This window comes from Sturnus vulgaris, chromosome Z (genome assembly GCF_052056855.1).
Source record: "Sturnus vulgaris isolate bStuVul1 chromosome Z, bStuVul1.hap1, whole genome shotgun sequence".
NCBI classification, from domain to species: Eukaryota; Metazoa; Chordata; class Aves; order Passeriformes; family Sturnidae; genus Sturnus; species Sturnus vulgaris.
The window spans coordinates 42,975,020-42,987,938 of NC_142283.1; the positions used below are offsets into that span (position 1 = coordinate 42,975,020).

At 40.3% G+C, this 12,919-nt stretch overlaps 1 protein-coding gene across 1 annotated transcript; it reads left to right on the top strand.

The window, feature by feature from the left end:
* The first annotated feature begins 345 nt into the window (after positions 1-345).
* Positions 346-10,101, top strand: LOC106848906 (fructose-1,6-bisphosphatase 1). Its single transcript, XM_014869138.2, has 7 exons — positions 346-535; positions 2,998-3,160; positions 4,753-4,845; positions 5,862-6,005; positions 7,197-7,334; positions 8,554-8,673; positions 9,676-10,101. Exons 1-7 carry the CDS (start codon positions 366-368, stop codon positions 9,865-9,867), a joined length of 1,020 nt encoding a protein of 339 aa, XP_014724624.1. The 5' UTR covers positions 346-365; the 3' UTR covers positions 9,868-10,101.
* The last annotated feature ends 2,818 nt before the right edge of the window (positions 10,102-12,919 follow it).

The window sequence follows — 12,919 nt, forward strand, 5'->3', positions numbered from 1 at the left end:
AGCATTGAAGTGCGACCCCTGCAAACACTAAGAACTACCAGCAGCCGTGTGTCGATCGAATCTCTGTGCCGTTCGCACAACGAATGCTCAAAGCATCCTTCCCTCGCCTCTCCCCGCACAATGCTCCGGACAAGATTTGGCTAAAAAATAAAAAATAAAAAAGGGTGCGGCGGGGACTTTCCTCCGCGCACATCTCAGCGCGTCGGCGGGACGGAGGGGCGGAACCCGTTTCCTGGCTGCCAGCCTTGCCGCGGGCGGTGGCGGGGGGCTGTCCCCTGTCCCCTGTCCCCGCCCCGCACCGCCCCGCCCCGCCGAAGCAAGTGGCGGTGCCGGCGGCCGCGGCCGCACTCGCCACCGCCGCCACCATGACGGACCGCTCCACCTTCGACACCAATGTCATCACCATGACCCGCTTCGTGATGGAGGAAGGCAGGCGGGCGAAGGGTACCGGGGAGTTCACGCAGCTCCTCAACTCGCTCTGCACGGCTATCAAAGCCATCTCCACCGCCGTCCGTAAAGCGGGCATTGCCAACCTGTGAGTCCCGGGAAGCGCTTCCCACCTGCCCGCATCCCCGTGGGTCCAGGGCATCCTGCTGCCTCCGGGGTGGTGGGTGTCGGGATGAGGATGGGAAATGGGTATTTCTTTCACCAGAAAAGCCTGTCAGTGGGGTTGCATCAACCCATCCTCTTGTACAGAGCTGAATGTAACTCCTTTAGTGTCTTGGTTTCTTGATTTTTTTTCAAATAACACAGGTCCTATGACTTTCAGTAGTATAAAGCATCCAATCTTTGAGAAATATCCGCCGATAATAGATCGTCATTAATACTTTCTGCAGGTGTGGATGCCTGGAGCCATAAGACGAAATATACTGAAAGACAAAGCCTAGCAAAATATGGCTGAATTATTGCATATTGCTTAATACCAAAGCACCATTTTATGCTTTTGAGGTGTAGAATCAAATTCGGAGTGTGTTTTTGTTTTGTTTTTTTTTTATAGCGCATCATAGCAACTAGAGTTTCTGTATGAAACTTTAGGTACCTAAGGTGTTTAGGAAGTGCAGTGGTTAGGAACAGTAGCATCTGTAGTCAACCAGTCAGAGGGATGTTGTTCTGGAGCTGTATCAGAAGGAATTTGGAACTCCAGCAATGTGAAACAGCTGAAAATGCTTGTAGGCAACTGATCCTCCTAAGTATTTTACATATTCTTCATACGCCCAGCTGTGGGCTGATCAAGACTTCAGACATAGCCTACTTCATTACTTAATGGTAAATGTTGTAAAGAGAAAATGAATTTGCCTCTACAGACCATGAAGAGGAAAATATAATAAGAAAAAAGGGAAAAACCCTCCACTTTATGTATGTTTGAACTAATTTTCCACTTTTGACTTCAGACTGCATGTAACTGTGGTAATTTTTAATTGTTACATGCTAGCGCTTTCATATACCTCCTATATCTATCAATAGAGACCAGGGTTTCCCAGCTGATTTGTAAGCTTTAAGCTATCCCTCCTGTGTCTTACATGTGTGTCTGTGGGCAGCTGCCCACAGGATTGGTATCTCTGCCTGTAGACTTGCCTTATTATCCCCTGCACAGTGGGTTTAACTCTCCATCAGTGCTGAGGTAGCAGGCTTTGGACTCATAAGCCTCCTTGAACAGGACATCTCTTGCTGTGGGACTGCATTTTATAAGCAGTGGTGAGATTTTGCTTTGCTGTCAGGGAATGTGAACAAGTAGGGATCACTGCAATCCATTTCTTTGGACCATCCCCAGATTCAACTCTATGCTTAGTGCAGAACAGGGAGGTGCAGCACAGCTGCAGGGGAGGTGCAGGGGAGGGTGCAGAACAGCTGTAGAAGACATGCAGACCCTTCCCAGCACAGGCTCCACACCTGACACCTTGTCTTCCCCTCCCAGGAGTCCCCAAAAGATGAGGTGCAGAAGCTGTTCTGCTGCTGTGCCTCCACTCATATGCACGAGGTTCAAAGCATATATTTTTCTAAAGGCAGTTTCACAGTTGCAGAAAAATATTCAAGTCACTGTAGCAGAGAGAGAGAAAGACAGAGAGTTATGCCTGGTCTTTTTCTTTGTCTCATGCATTAAACTGAAGAAGTGCAATGCATTGCTAAAGTGGTGTGTTCAGTGTTATTACATGAAACCTGACATACCAGTTTTCAGCCTAATCAATGAACTGTAGTTGAAGTACATAAAAGCCATCCGAATGTGTGCTGTCGTTCTTCTCTTCTAAGAGCTAAACTTCCCTTTTCTCTGTTTTGCATTCTTACAAAATCACCTATCACATGGTCTCCTGGTATTTCCATATGCCAGATGGTTTGATTCTGATTAGCTTTCAGCTTTTTATTTGTCTTTCTTATTTGTATTTCTCAGGTCTCTTCAAAAGGAAGCATTTACTACTTCAAATCAAAACTGAAAACATTAAACCATAAATAGGTTGATTTATCTGTGAACAGACCTTTTCTGCAGCAATTTGCACATCATATTGCTAATCAGGAGTGTATTACAGACAAAGGATATAGCATAACTAGTGTGGTCAGATTCACGGATATATTAATATTTTTAAAGTATGTATTAATATACTTTTAAAACATAAAATTTTCTAATGAATTCTTAGCTTTTAAGGTATTAGCAACCTAGAATTCAGGAATAATATGTAGGTCTTAAGAGCTCATTAAAAAGCACAGTTGTAACTCAGCCTTCACAGCCTGGTCTGGCTGTGTTCAAGTGTTGTTTACAAACTATTGAAAGGAGATTCCTTATTTTGTATTTCTCAGCAACTTCTAGATATGCAAACACAGCTAATGGTAACATGTCTCAGCAAGAATTCACTGGGCAGTCAATAAAATGCAGGTATAGAGAGCTGAGGTGTCATTTGAAAGTGCTGTATGTTTACAGGAGGTTTTACAGGCATAAGAAATAGAACATTTTAGAAGGTGCAGTGTTCCATTCTCATGAAATACTCTCTCTTACAATTACTTTAGCTATGGAATTGCTGGGTCTACCAATGTGACCGGAGATCAAGTGAAAAAGCTGGATATTCTTTCCAATGACCTGGTGATTAACATGCTCAAGTCATCATTCAGTACATGTGTTATCGTGTCCGAAGAAAACAAAGATGCTGTAATAGTGGAAACTGAGAAACAGGTTAGTAACTTTAAAAGTTCTGCCTGCTTGATTTCAGATCAGCCTATACAGGTGTACTGCTCCACATCTAAAAAAGTAAATCTGAGCCAAAAGTTTCAGAAAACAGGGACTTTCCTAAACTGGCAAATGAAGGTGGAGGTGATAGGTGGGGAGAGTGTTAGTCAGCATTTGTTCCTTCTGTCATTTCTGCTCTCCAGACTAATGTTTGGTTTTATTTTTTTTAATGTGTTGTTCCTCTCCACCTTCTTTTTTTCCTACATTTTAATGTAGCAAATATTTCATTCATCCCCGTCTGATCTCTGGAACTATGCTCTGAGTTAGTCAAGCCCCTTTAAAATGTCACTTTTTGAGTAGGACACTGATGAGCTGTTCTCTGCTGGTCAAATCTTGAGGTCTTTAGTTCATGAAAATTCTCCTTGAAGCCTATGGAAGACTTAGCAACAATGAAACAAAAGGATTTTTTGCATTTATTATTCTTGATATTCACAAGCCAGCATGCACTTGTTGTGGGATAGTTCCTATTTCCCAGCTAATATTTTGGTCTGATAATGTAAAAATCTGAGTAAAAATTTAGTAAAAATGAACAGCAAAAACATAATTTACAAAGTACAATAAAGTTTGCTTTGTTTAAGCAGTTCTCTCTCTCCCTGTTGAGACATCTTCAAAATTGATTTTCTAGGCATTGGATTTCCTTAGATCTGAACAAATACTCTCAAGGATCATGGAGGGAGTCTGAGTATTAATGCTTTTCTAAACTCAATGTGAGCTCACTTAATGTGAGCCAATACAGTGTTTTTATTGATGCATACTAGGAATTCCTACTTGAGTAGAGCACTGCTGAACTTAAACTTAAATTTCTGACATGCAGGATAAAATCAAATGAAAAACAAAATAAACACTGTTTTTACAGTATTATCAAGACAACTGTGAACAAAATGATGGGGGAACAAAATATTTAAAAGGAGCAGTTAATTCCTTTTTTGACCCCCCAAAACCCAGGGTAAGATCAGTCTGGCTAAGGTAGTAACTGAGCATTTCAGAGCACAGATAAAGGAAAATATATAGTTTAGGCATGGCAGTCATTAAAGAGCTTTTTAATACCTCTATATGTAGAGGTAAAATACAGTTTTTAGCTCTACATGAAAAAGGCTGATCTTGATTTTGGTTTTTTTCCTTATTATTCAGAAAGACATGTTGTAGCCAAAGAGAAAGTGCAACCTAGGCTAGAGGGGGAATATGAGAGGATTGACTTCAATTACACAGGTGAAACTAAACCGATGAAAGTATTCCCCCTTTTTTTCATCATATTAAAAAGTATTTAAGAAAACTTCACTTTTCCTGTGTTATCATCTGCTATGTACTTTAAAGATTCCTCAGCTTCTGGTTTGGCACAAATCACAGTTGTAATCAAGAATGAAATCTGGGCCAAAGAATTGCTGACATTTGAATTTGGATTCTTTATAATCTGTAACGGTATTTTAGCTTACACTACTGTGTAAGTCTCTGAGAAAATTTACTTACTGAAATGTTTTTATTTGGAGGAAGTGGATAAATACTGTCACTAATCTGATTCCCTCTTTTGTATTTTCTAGGGTAAATACATAGTCTGCATAGACCCTCTAGATGGTTCATCGAACATTGACTGTCTTGTTTCCATTGGGACCATCTTTGCAATTTATAGAAAGGTAAAATTCTTTCATGTAGAATAGGAAAAGCTATTATTGTTCAGCTTTTGGCGAAATAAAATTGCATGGAAAGACAATAAAATCTAACTAAGCTTGTTTGTGAAAGTGACTCAGGGCCAGCTTTAAGTTAAATCTAGTATTTCACAGACAAATGTATTTGAATATGAATTAGAAAGGATTTGAATTAGTCTCTTACAAGAAGAAGAACCTATGTGTACATGGAAGCCTAGCTGATATTTAATTAGCCAGCTAATGAAATTCCCTCTTGGAAAAGATCATGTCTTAGGTTTCACAAATATTTGTGTTGAGGCAAAATACCACGCGGTTGTCATCTACTTGGGGAATGTGCTTTTGGGTTTTCTTGTTCTCTGTACTAATAGTCCTGTTGGCCTGAGGACAGGCTTCAAAAACAAACCAGAGCTGAAACATGTCATGTGCATTTGAAATGTCTAATTCACTCTGAAAGGCAGAAACCGTGTATGAAGGAAGTTGAAATACCAGACTTACAGGTCACAACATGGGGGGAAAAGTAGATCAGATAAAACACACCCAATTGTCCATTTTAATCATCTTTTGTATGTTGTCATATATCCTAAAGTAGTATTTTCAACTTCATTTCTGTGTGAAGCAAAAGAAAACAGAAAAAAATCCCAAGTACTTTTGATCAGCTTTCAACTCTGTGAGTCATGTTTCATTTTTTTTCAACCGTGCCCCTGAATTTCCCTCTGAGCTGTGTTCATTGTCACCTGCAAGGAGGTACATAGCTCTTTATTATGTCCTTAATCCTTTCCTGCTTCCTGCATTCCTGCTGGGCTTAGTTAGAAGAGCATTTCTAGATCAATGTGTTTGTATCCTATATATAATTTGTATTAGTGCATCTAGTAGGAATCTCAGTTGAGATCATGGAAGCATTTGTGCCACTTCATGGATGGATATGGAGTAGAAGACTGTCCTTATCCAGTCATGTACCAGCAATATAAATGAAATAAAATTGACTATACTCTTTCTTGTTCTAGGTGTCCCCTGATGAACCTTCTGGGAAAGATGCTTTACAGCCTGGACGTAATCTCGTGGCAGCTGGCTATGCGCTCTACGGGAGTGCCACCATGCTGGTACTGGCCACTTCTGCTGGAGGTGTCAACTGTTTCATGCTGGATCCGGTGAGAGTGTCTTCTGTTTCTTTGTTTCTGTATTAGGAATTACCAGGCACTGTAAAAGAACTGTTTGTCCCAAGGAAAATCAACCAGAGGAGCAATTTTCAAAGTAGCATGAAGGAATGAAGTATAAATGTAATTGTACTTACAACCCACCAGCAATAATCTCAAGAGACTTGAATTCCACCTGCCTAATGCAGCAGTGCCACGTGTGACTCAACAACAGGAAGCCAGCTGAGTCAGCAGAGCAAATACACAGCATGTGTAATCATGTGATATTGAAAACAAGCACTTTTCTGCAATACAAAATACCCTTTAAGTCCTATTTGTCTTTTCCTAAATGCTAGGATCTTAGCAAACCAGAGGAGCATAAATATTTAACCTTCTTCTGTGTTTTCAGATCCCACCATGATGTGAAAAAGAGTAAGTGATGTGTGCCGGTGATGTGACGTTCTAGCATGCATTTACCATGAGTTTTAAAACAAAAGAATGTTGATCATAGCAGAAAGTCGTTTGCTTTAGTGGCCTGTTTCTTTGTGATCAGTCAGGGTGTGCCAGTCTTAAATTTTTATAACTTGCAGTGGTCAAGCTACAGGAAATATGACTTGGTACTCTCTGTTTAGTAGCAGCTTAAATAGATGCATGTATTTTTTACTTTATTCGAGTAAAAGACTTAACTTTGAGCAAGCATGCATGCTATTTTATTTACTCTTAACATTAACTTGGAAATTTACTTTAGAGAAAATTAAACAGACCAGCCCTTGGTCATAGGCTTCCAGTTAGGCCAAGCAAAAAAGAACTGGAGTATCTGCAGCTATTTGAAGATGTTTATCCATTGGTTCAGCCAGCACTCTCCTTAGAGTTCTGAAACTTACACTGTTGTAAGTCTAGCAAAAGAGTGGAGACATAAAAAAATTTTCAAGTAGCATTTTTTGGGCATAGAAAATAGAGAGTGTTTGGGTTGGTAGTAGGAGGAAGCTTGCATGATGCCAGGATACCATGCTCTGTGTTTTAAGGATAAACAAAATACCTTGCATGTAGACTGCAAAGACTACTTTTTTGTTGGTACTGAATTATTTAAAAATTTGACTGTGGTAGTAAGTTTTTATTAAATTTTATATGTTACTGGATTTTGCCTTGGTTTGCAAATAAATAACCAATTAATGTTGACAAATACTTTTTCTTTCTTATTGTTAGGCAATTGGAGAATTCATTTTGGTGGAAAGAGATGTGAAAATCAAAAAGAAGGGAAATATCTACAGTCTCAATGAAGGCTATGCTAAATATTTTGATCCTGCCGTCACAGAGTATCTCAAAAAGAAGAAATTCCCTGAGGTAAAAGACCCTGTTTCAGATAAACTTCCTGATGACAAGCAACATTAATGATTTCCAGCTTTATGATCAATCACTCATTTTCCTCTCATACACTGTTCGGAGCTGGTTTTCCTTTCCTGTCTATTTAAAATATAACTTGGTGTAGGGTTGCTAATGAGAGCAGCAGTTGATATAACCAGATATTTCAGCATTCTCCAATACTACACTGCACCTCTTCTGCATTTTCTTACTTTCTTCCTTTTTTCTTTTTTTGAATCTTTTTTTATGAATGAGGGCCTGAGTAATGGTGCTAGAGGCAAAACTGGGCATTTGGTAATCATGTAGAGAGGAAATCTTGTCTGGTGATGAAGAAATTTAATCAACATGCATTGTATTGCTGCTTCCTCACTGCAACATCTGAGTAGCTGCAGAGTGGAGTGGAAAGTGCATCATTGCTCAGTGGTAACACAAGCTGTGTCCGGGGGATGCCTCTCTCTTGAAAATATAGTGTAGTTTCAAGGTCTGCTTTGTGATTGTGCAACTTTCTGGTGTCAGGAGGCCCAAAGCTCCGAGGAGTGCCCATAAAACCTTGTCATGCCTTACACATTTCATCACTGGAGTTGTTACACTGACAGTGAAATGTGAACACCTACTATTGTTAAGTGTCCCTTCCTGACTTCCTGATCTTGCTTTGAAAGAAGATTGATGTTTTTATCATTCATCTTTCCAGGCTTTAGGTGTTGTTTATATAGATATTAAAACGTACTTCAGGGAGTAGAATAAGAAAATAACATCCAAAGTCAACTATTAAGTTTTTCTTAACAAAAAAATTGCAGAAGCGGGAAAAAATCGTTGGAAGATGTAGGAAAGATCACTTCTTTTACGCTTTGATTCTTTTTCTGCTAGAAAAGACAAAGCCCCAGTATCAGTTCCTAGCATTTGAGTTTTTGCTACTGGAAATGCAGTGTTTTCCAAGTGTTAGAGCCAGAGGAGAGCTGGGATACATTTTTTGTTGTTGGCACTACTGCTCATCTATGCTGAAGTCCTCTGTCACTCCTTTTCCTTGTATTTTCCTGGTTAGCAAATGAAGAGGATACTGACATACTCTCCAAAACTACTTTGAGTATTATCAATGAAGCATGACATGGAGATGAAAGATGTTAGGGCAGCTAAAGGGGCATGTGGGGGAGGTTAACCTGGTGTGTTCTACATGTACTTTTATTGGCATGTTTTTCTGTAGGATGGCAGTTCACCGTATGGTGGGAGGTACATAGGATCTATGGTGGCAGATGTTCATCGCACACTGGTGTATGGAGGAATCTTTCTGTATCCTGCTAACTCCAAAAGTCCCAAAGGAAAGGTAAGCCTGAATAAGCCCAGTTACAGAAAACACTGCATTATGTAGACATGTCACTATTCTATCAAGATGAATATTTTGATTACAGAGCCTGTGGTTTTTAAGTTGGTAGTTTGTATTTCTTGTGTGGGAGGATATGCCTATCCCTTGCACACTGTCACAAGTGACAGCAGCCTGTTGTCAGACACGTGTTTTAGGGCTGCTGCTCACCTCTTTCATCTGTAGTGACTTCTCTGTATCTGCAAACATATCCAGCTTGTGGACCATACCAGGGACTGGGCTGCTCAAACAGGCTCCCCTGCACCATGTCAGCAAAAACTGGTGATGCTGGTCCCAACCCAGTAGAACATTACAAAGCAAACAATCCGCATTGCCCTGAGATTTCTAGTACGAGCTAGTATGTAAAAAGCCTAAATGTAGTTGGCCCACTGGGAGAAGCTCTGCCAAAGAGAAAACTGTCTGCATCTTGTGTGTGGTAACGGGACTTCACGTAGAGGAACCGTGCCTGGCTGCATCTGCCAGGACAATGGTCAGTCGGGGAAGATCACGCACTTACAGACTGACAAGGGGACTGTTTATTCGGCAAAGACCTTTGATCTGTTTTGTAATTCTCCGTAAAATGTTGCTTCAGATTGCAGATAAGATACGGTTATTCATTAGAGAAACCTAGTGGCACGCTCAGAGCACATGTTTTTCTTTATTTTCACACAGTTCTTTGTGGTGTGCCTGGTTAACAGTTGAGTCTTAATATACAAGCTTTATCTCTCTGTAAATCGCCCAATGCAAACATGGGCTATGGAGAAAGCACTCAAACGAGGCAAATCCAGCATTCACTGTGTTTTTTAAAGAAAAATCCACACAATTTCATTATTGAGTCAATGTTTATATGAAATAAAGAACACTTAGAAAATTGATTGGTTTAAAATCATATGCCGAATATATTTACATTTCATTTTTCTGGCATTGCCTGGCCTGACTTCTGCCATTTTGACTTTTGTCTTCTAGCTGAGACTGCTCTATGAATGCAATCCTATGGCTTTTGTTATTGAGAAGGCTGGGGGTATAGCAACAACTGGTCATCAAGCAGTACTAGATATAGTGCCTGAGGATATCCACCAAAGAGTGCCTGTTGTCTTGGGGTCTCCTGATGATGTGAAGGAGTACCTCGAGATAGTCAAGAAGCATTCAGCTAAGTAAAGAAAGCTTGCTGGATTCACTGTGCACAGGGGATAAAATGTCTTACAGCTGAACCAAAGAATGCGCTGCAGTACTGTGAGATTGAGCTGTCTGACTTCTGTAGCAAAAAAGCAAATGAGCCATATTTTCATAAGATTTTTTTTAAAGTGAAATCATGTGCAATTGCATTGTGCAATGAAAGTCATTAAAAAGATTGCATTAAAGGAAACATTAAAAATTAAAGCAATGGGAAAATATGTTTGGTTTTTTTTTTATTTATCATTTGTGGTTACAGAAGAGCCACATGTGCTGCAAGGAAATACTGTGTTGCATTCAATATCTAGGGAGAAGAGACTCACCTTTCTCAGACAAGTTACAGACTATCAGCAGTACAGTTGACTCTGTCCTCTTTCAGAAGTCTTGGGAGGAAGACTCAGCAGCCTTTTACAATGAGTGACCTTTCCTAGAGCAGTGTCTACACCCCAGAAGTTGCTCGGTGTACTTCAGTCTGCGTTTACTCTGATGGAGAATCAATGTTTGTGAAAATAGGCATTCGTGTAGGTTAATTCTGTGATATGGTGTTAATATTGCTGGTTGCCACTCTATTAGATCCAGTTACACAAGGGTGGAAAATGACATTTTAGTGTGTAGGGATTTTAATGGGATAAAGAGTATGTGTAGACAGCTCGTACATACACAGATTCTGCTGTGATGAGCTGGCGATCTCAGCCAAAAATTAACCTGCTTACTTGATGAAAACATGAAATTGTGTATTGCTAGCAACCTCCACCAGATGTTCTTTGTGTTATTTTGGGATTGTTATTTGGAATCGGGGATTACCATGGAAAAGGATTCTGCTATGCAAGCAGGAGGGAGGTGTGAAGATCCCCCCCAAAGCATACTGACATTTAATATGCTGATTCAGAGCGTGCTGCTGGGAAGAGCATGCTAGTGCTTGGGAGCTAGGTGGACTGTCCACCACTGTCTGGATACAGTTTTTGTATCAATTAAAATCAGCAGATCTTTGATACTTCTCACTGTCCACTTACCTTCACCAAACTGAAAGTAAGGATTGCATGGATGTGGCTGTGGGTAGACTTCCACTGAACATTGACTCAGTTCAGGGTCTGGGAGGTCCTGTCTAGGGGGGCCATGAGCATAGTTCTTCCTGTAAAACTAGAGAGAAACTGAAATCCAGGGTGCAAGGGCATATTCTGCAAGGGCTCAGACAGATAAAAACCTGAGGACCTTCATTCTGACAAGTCATGCTGGGGCATTTGGAGGCATACTGACAAACCTTAAGACAGTTGTATATATGCATCTGTTCTCTAGACTGATGGGGGACAAGACATTTCTGTCAGGGACTGAATGGCCTAATTTCTGCTGAAAATTCTGATGAGACTTTGCTAGTGGAGACAACTTTCCAGGACCTGAACCCTTAGAGGACAATGAGAGTGCTGGGCAGTAGTCAATTTAGATTACAGTGTCTCTGTGGTCTGTTAGCATGACTTGGCAGACAGAATCCACAGCAATGATTTTTGCCTAGTTACTACAGTTCCTTGTCTGTATTCTGCCCTCAAGCTTTACAGGAATGCTGGACTGCATATATCTATTTTTGATACACCATTCTGACAGTATGTAAAGGTTATAGGAAGAAAGTCAATACTGTCCATGTTTGCTAGGTCAGTTCTCAGTGTTTTGGTTTTGCCTGTAGGCTGACATTTTGTACTTAGCACTTTACCCATTGTGAGCTGGATTTATCTTCCAACCAGTAATATGTAAGTCCACATTTGAACAACATCCCTGGCTAGCCACCAGTGGGGAGAACTACTTAGCAATCTCCTTCCACATCCCCCTTTCCAAAAATCTCCCTGCCTGTCAGTGCAGAGCAGGTGGGTTTGTCACAGTGTCTGCTGTCAGCCCCCCTGGCAGTTCCACCCACTGCCCTCCTCAGGGGCTGCACTGTGGCCTTTGATGAAAGGTCGCTGGCTCCAGTTTCAGCTGGCGCCGTCCAAGTGACTAACATTTCATATCAGTTAGAAAAGGTGTCACCTTTAAGTCTCAGGACTGGCCCATACACCAGCACAAGTGTGAATAATCCTCAAGAGCTCTTTATGTCAGAGGGCGAATCTACCAGATCTGTCAAATTGAGGTGTTTATTTTTTTTAACCTTCCTATTCTATTCCAACCCCTTGTACTGAGAGGTTCTCAGGCTTGTAGACAATCATCACACATTTTTACACAATCTGATTTCTCCCCACCTCCCCAGAATGGTAATTATTTATATAGCCTAATCATTCCACATAATCATTTGGGTCATTATGTTTCAGTGGGATCACAGTATTTATCAAAACAGGCTGAAGCTTTCATGCAATCCAACTGTGTGCCTTTATCCAAGTTTTATTTCTCTTTTTGCTATACTGTTGACTGCAATATTTATGGAAAGATTGGTTGAAGAATCTGTGTTCTTTACATGATAGTGTAAGTTAATTTCTTATTGAAGGACTGTTATTTGAGAAGCTCAAAGCAGTGTGCCTTATAGATACTAAATAACCCAGTACCTACAAAATACATCTGTGGATTTTACAAAACAAAACAAAACAAACAAACAACAAAAATCCCCAAAACCAACCAAACAAAAAAAGGGCAAATAGTGGACTTATTAGCTCTGAAAACACTCTTCGACCCACTAACTCCAAAACAAACTTTCTCTTAGAAGATGATGTGAACTTTGTCCAGTCTAAAAGATCACTTGGAATCAACAGAAGATCTGCATGTGATGTTTTGACAAAAGTTAGAAATCATTGGCCAACCCCTACCCCATTTCTTATTTACTAATTTGATTCAGTATACCTTTGGTATTTTAGTACAGGTCAAGCAGGCAGCTGCCATGATGATGAAATAATGTGCAGAATGTAATGGTTGTATTTTGGGCCAGCAAATATTTTTGCACGTATAAGGTGAAACCTATACCTTTTATTGATCCTACCATGTGCTTTACCAAATCTCCCTACATACATTATTTTTGGTTTTCTACAAAGTCTGTTCAAAAGAAGAAAGTTTCCTAACCAGG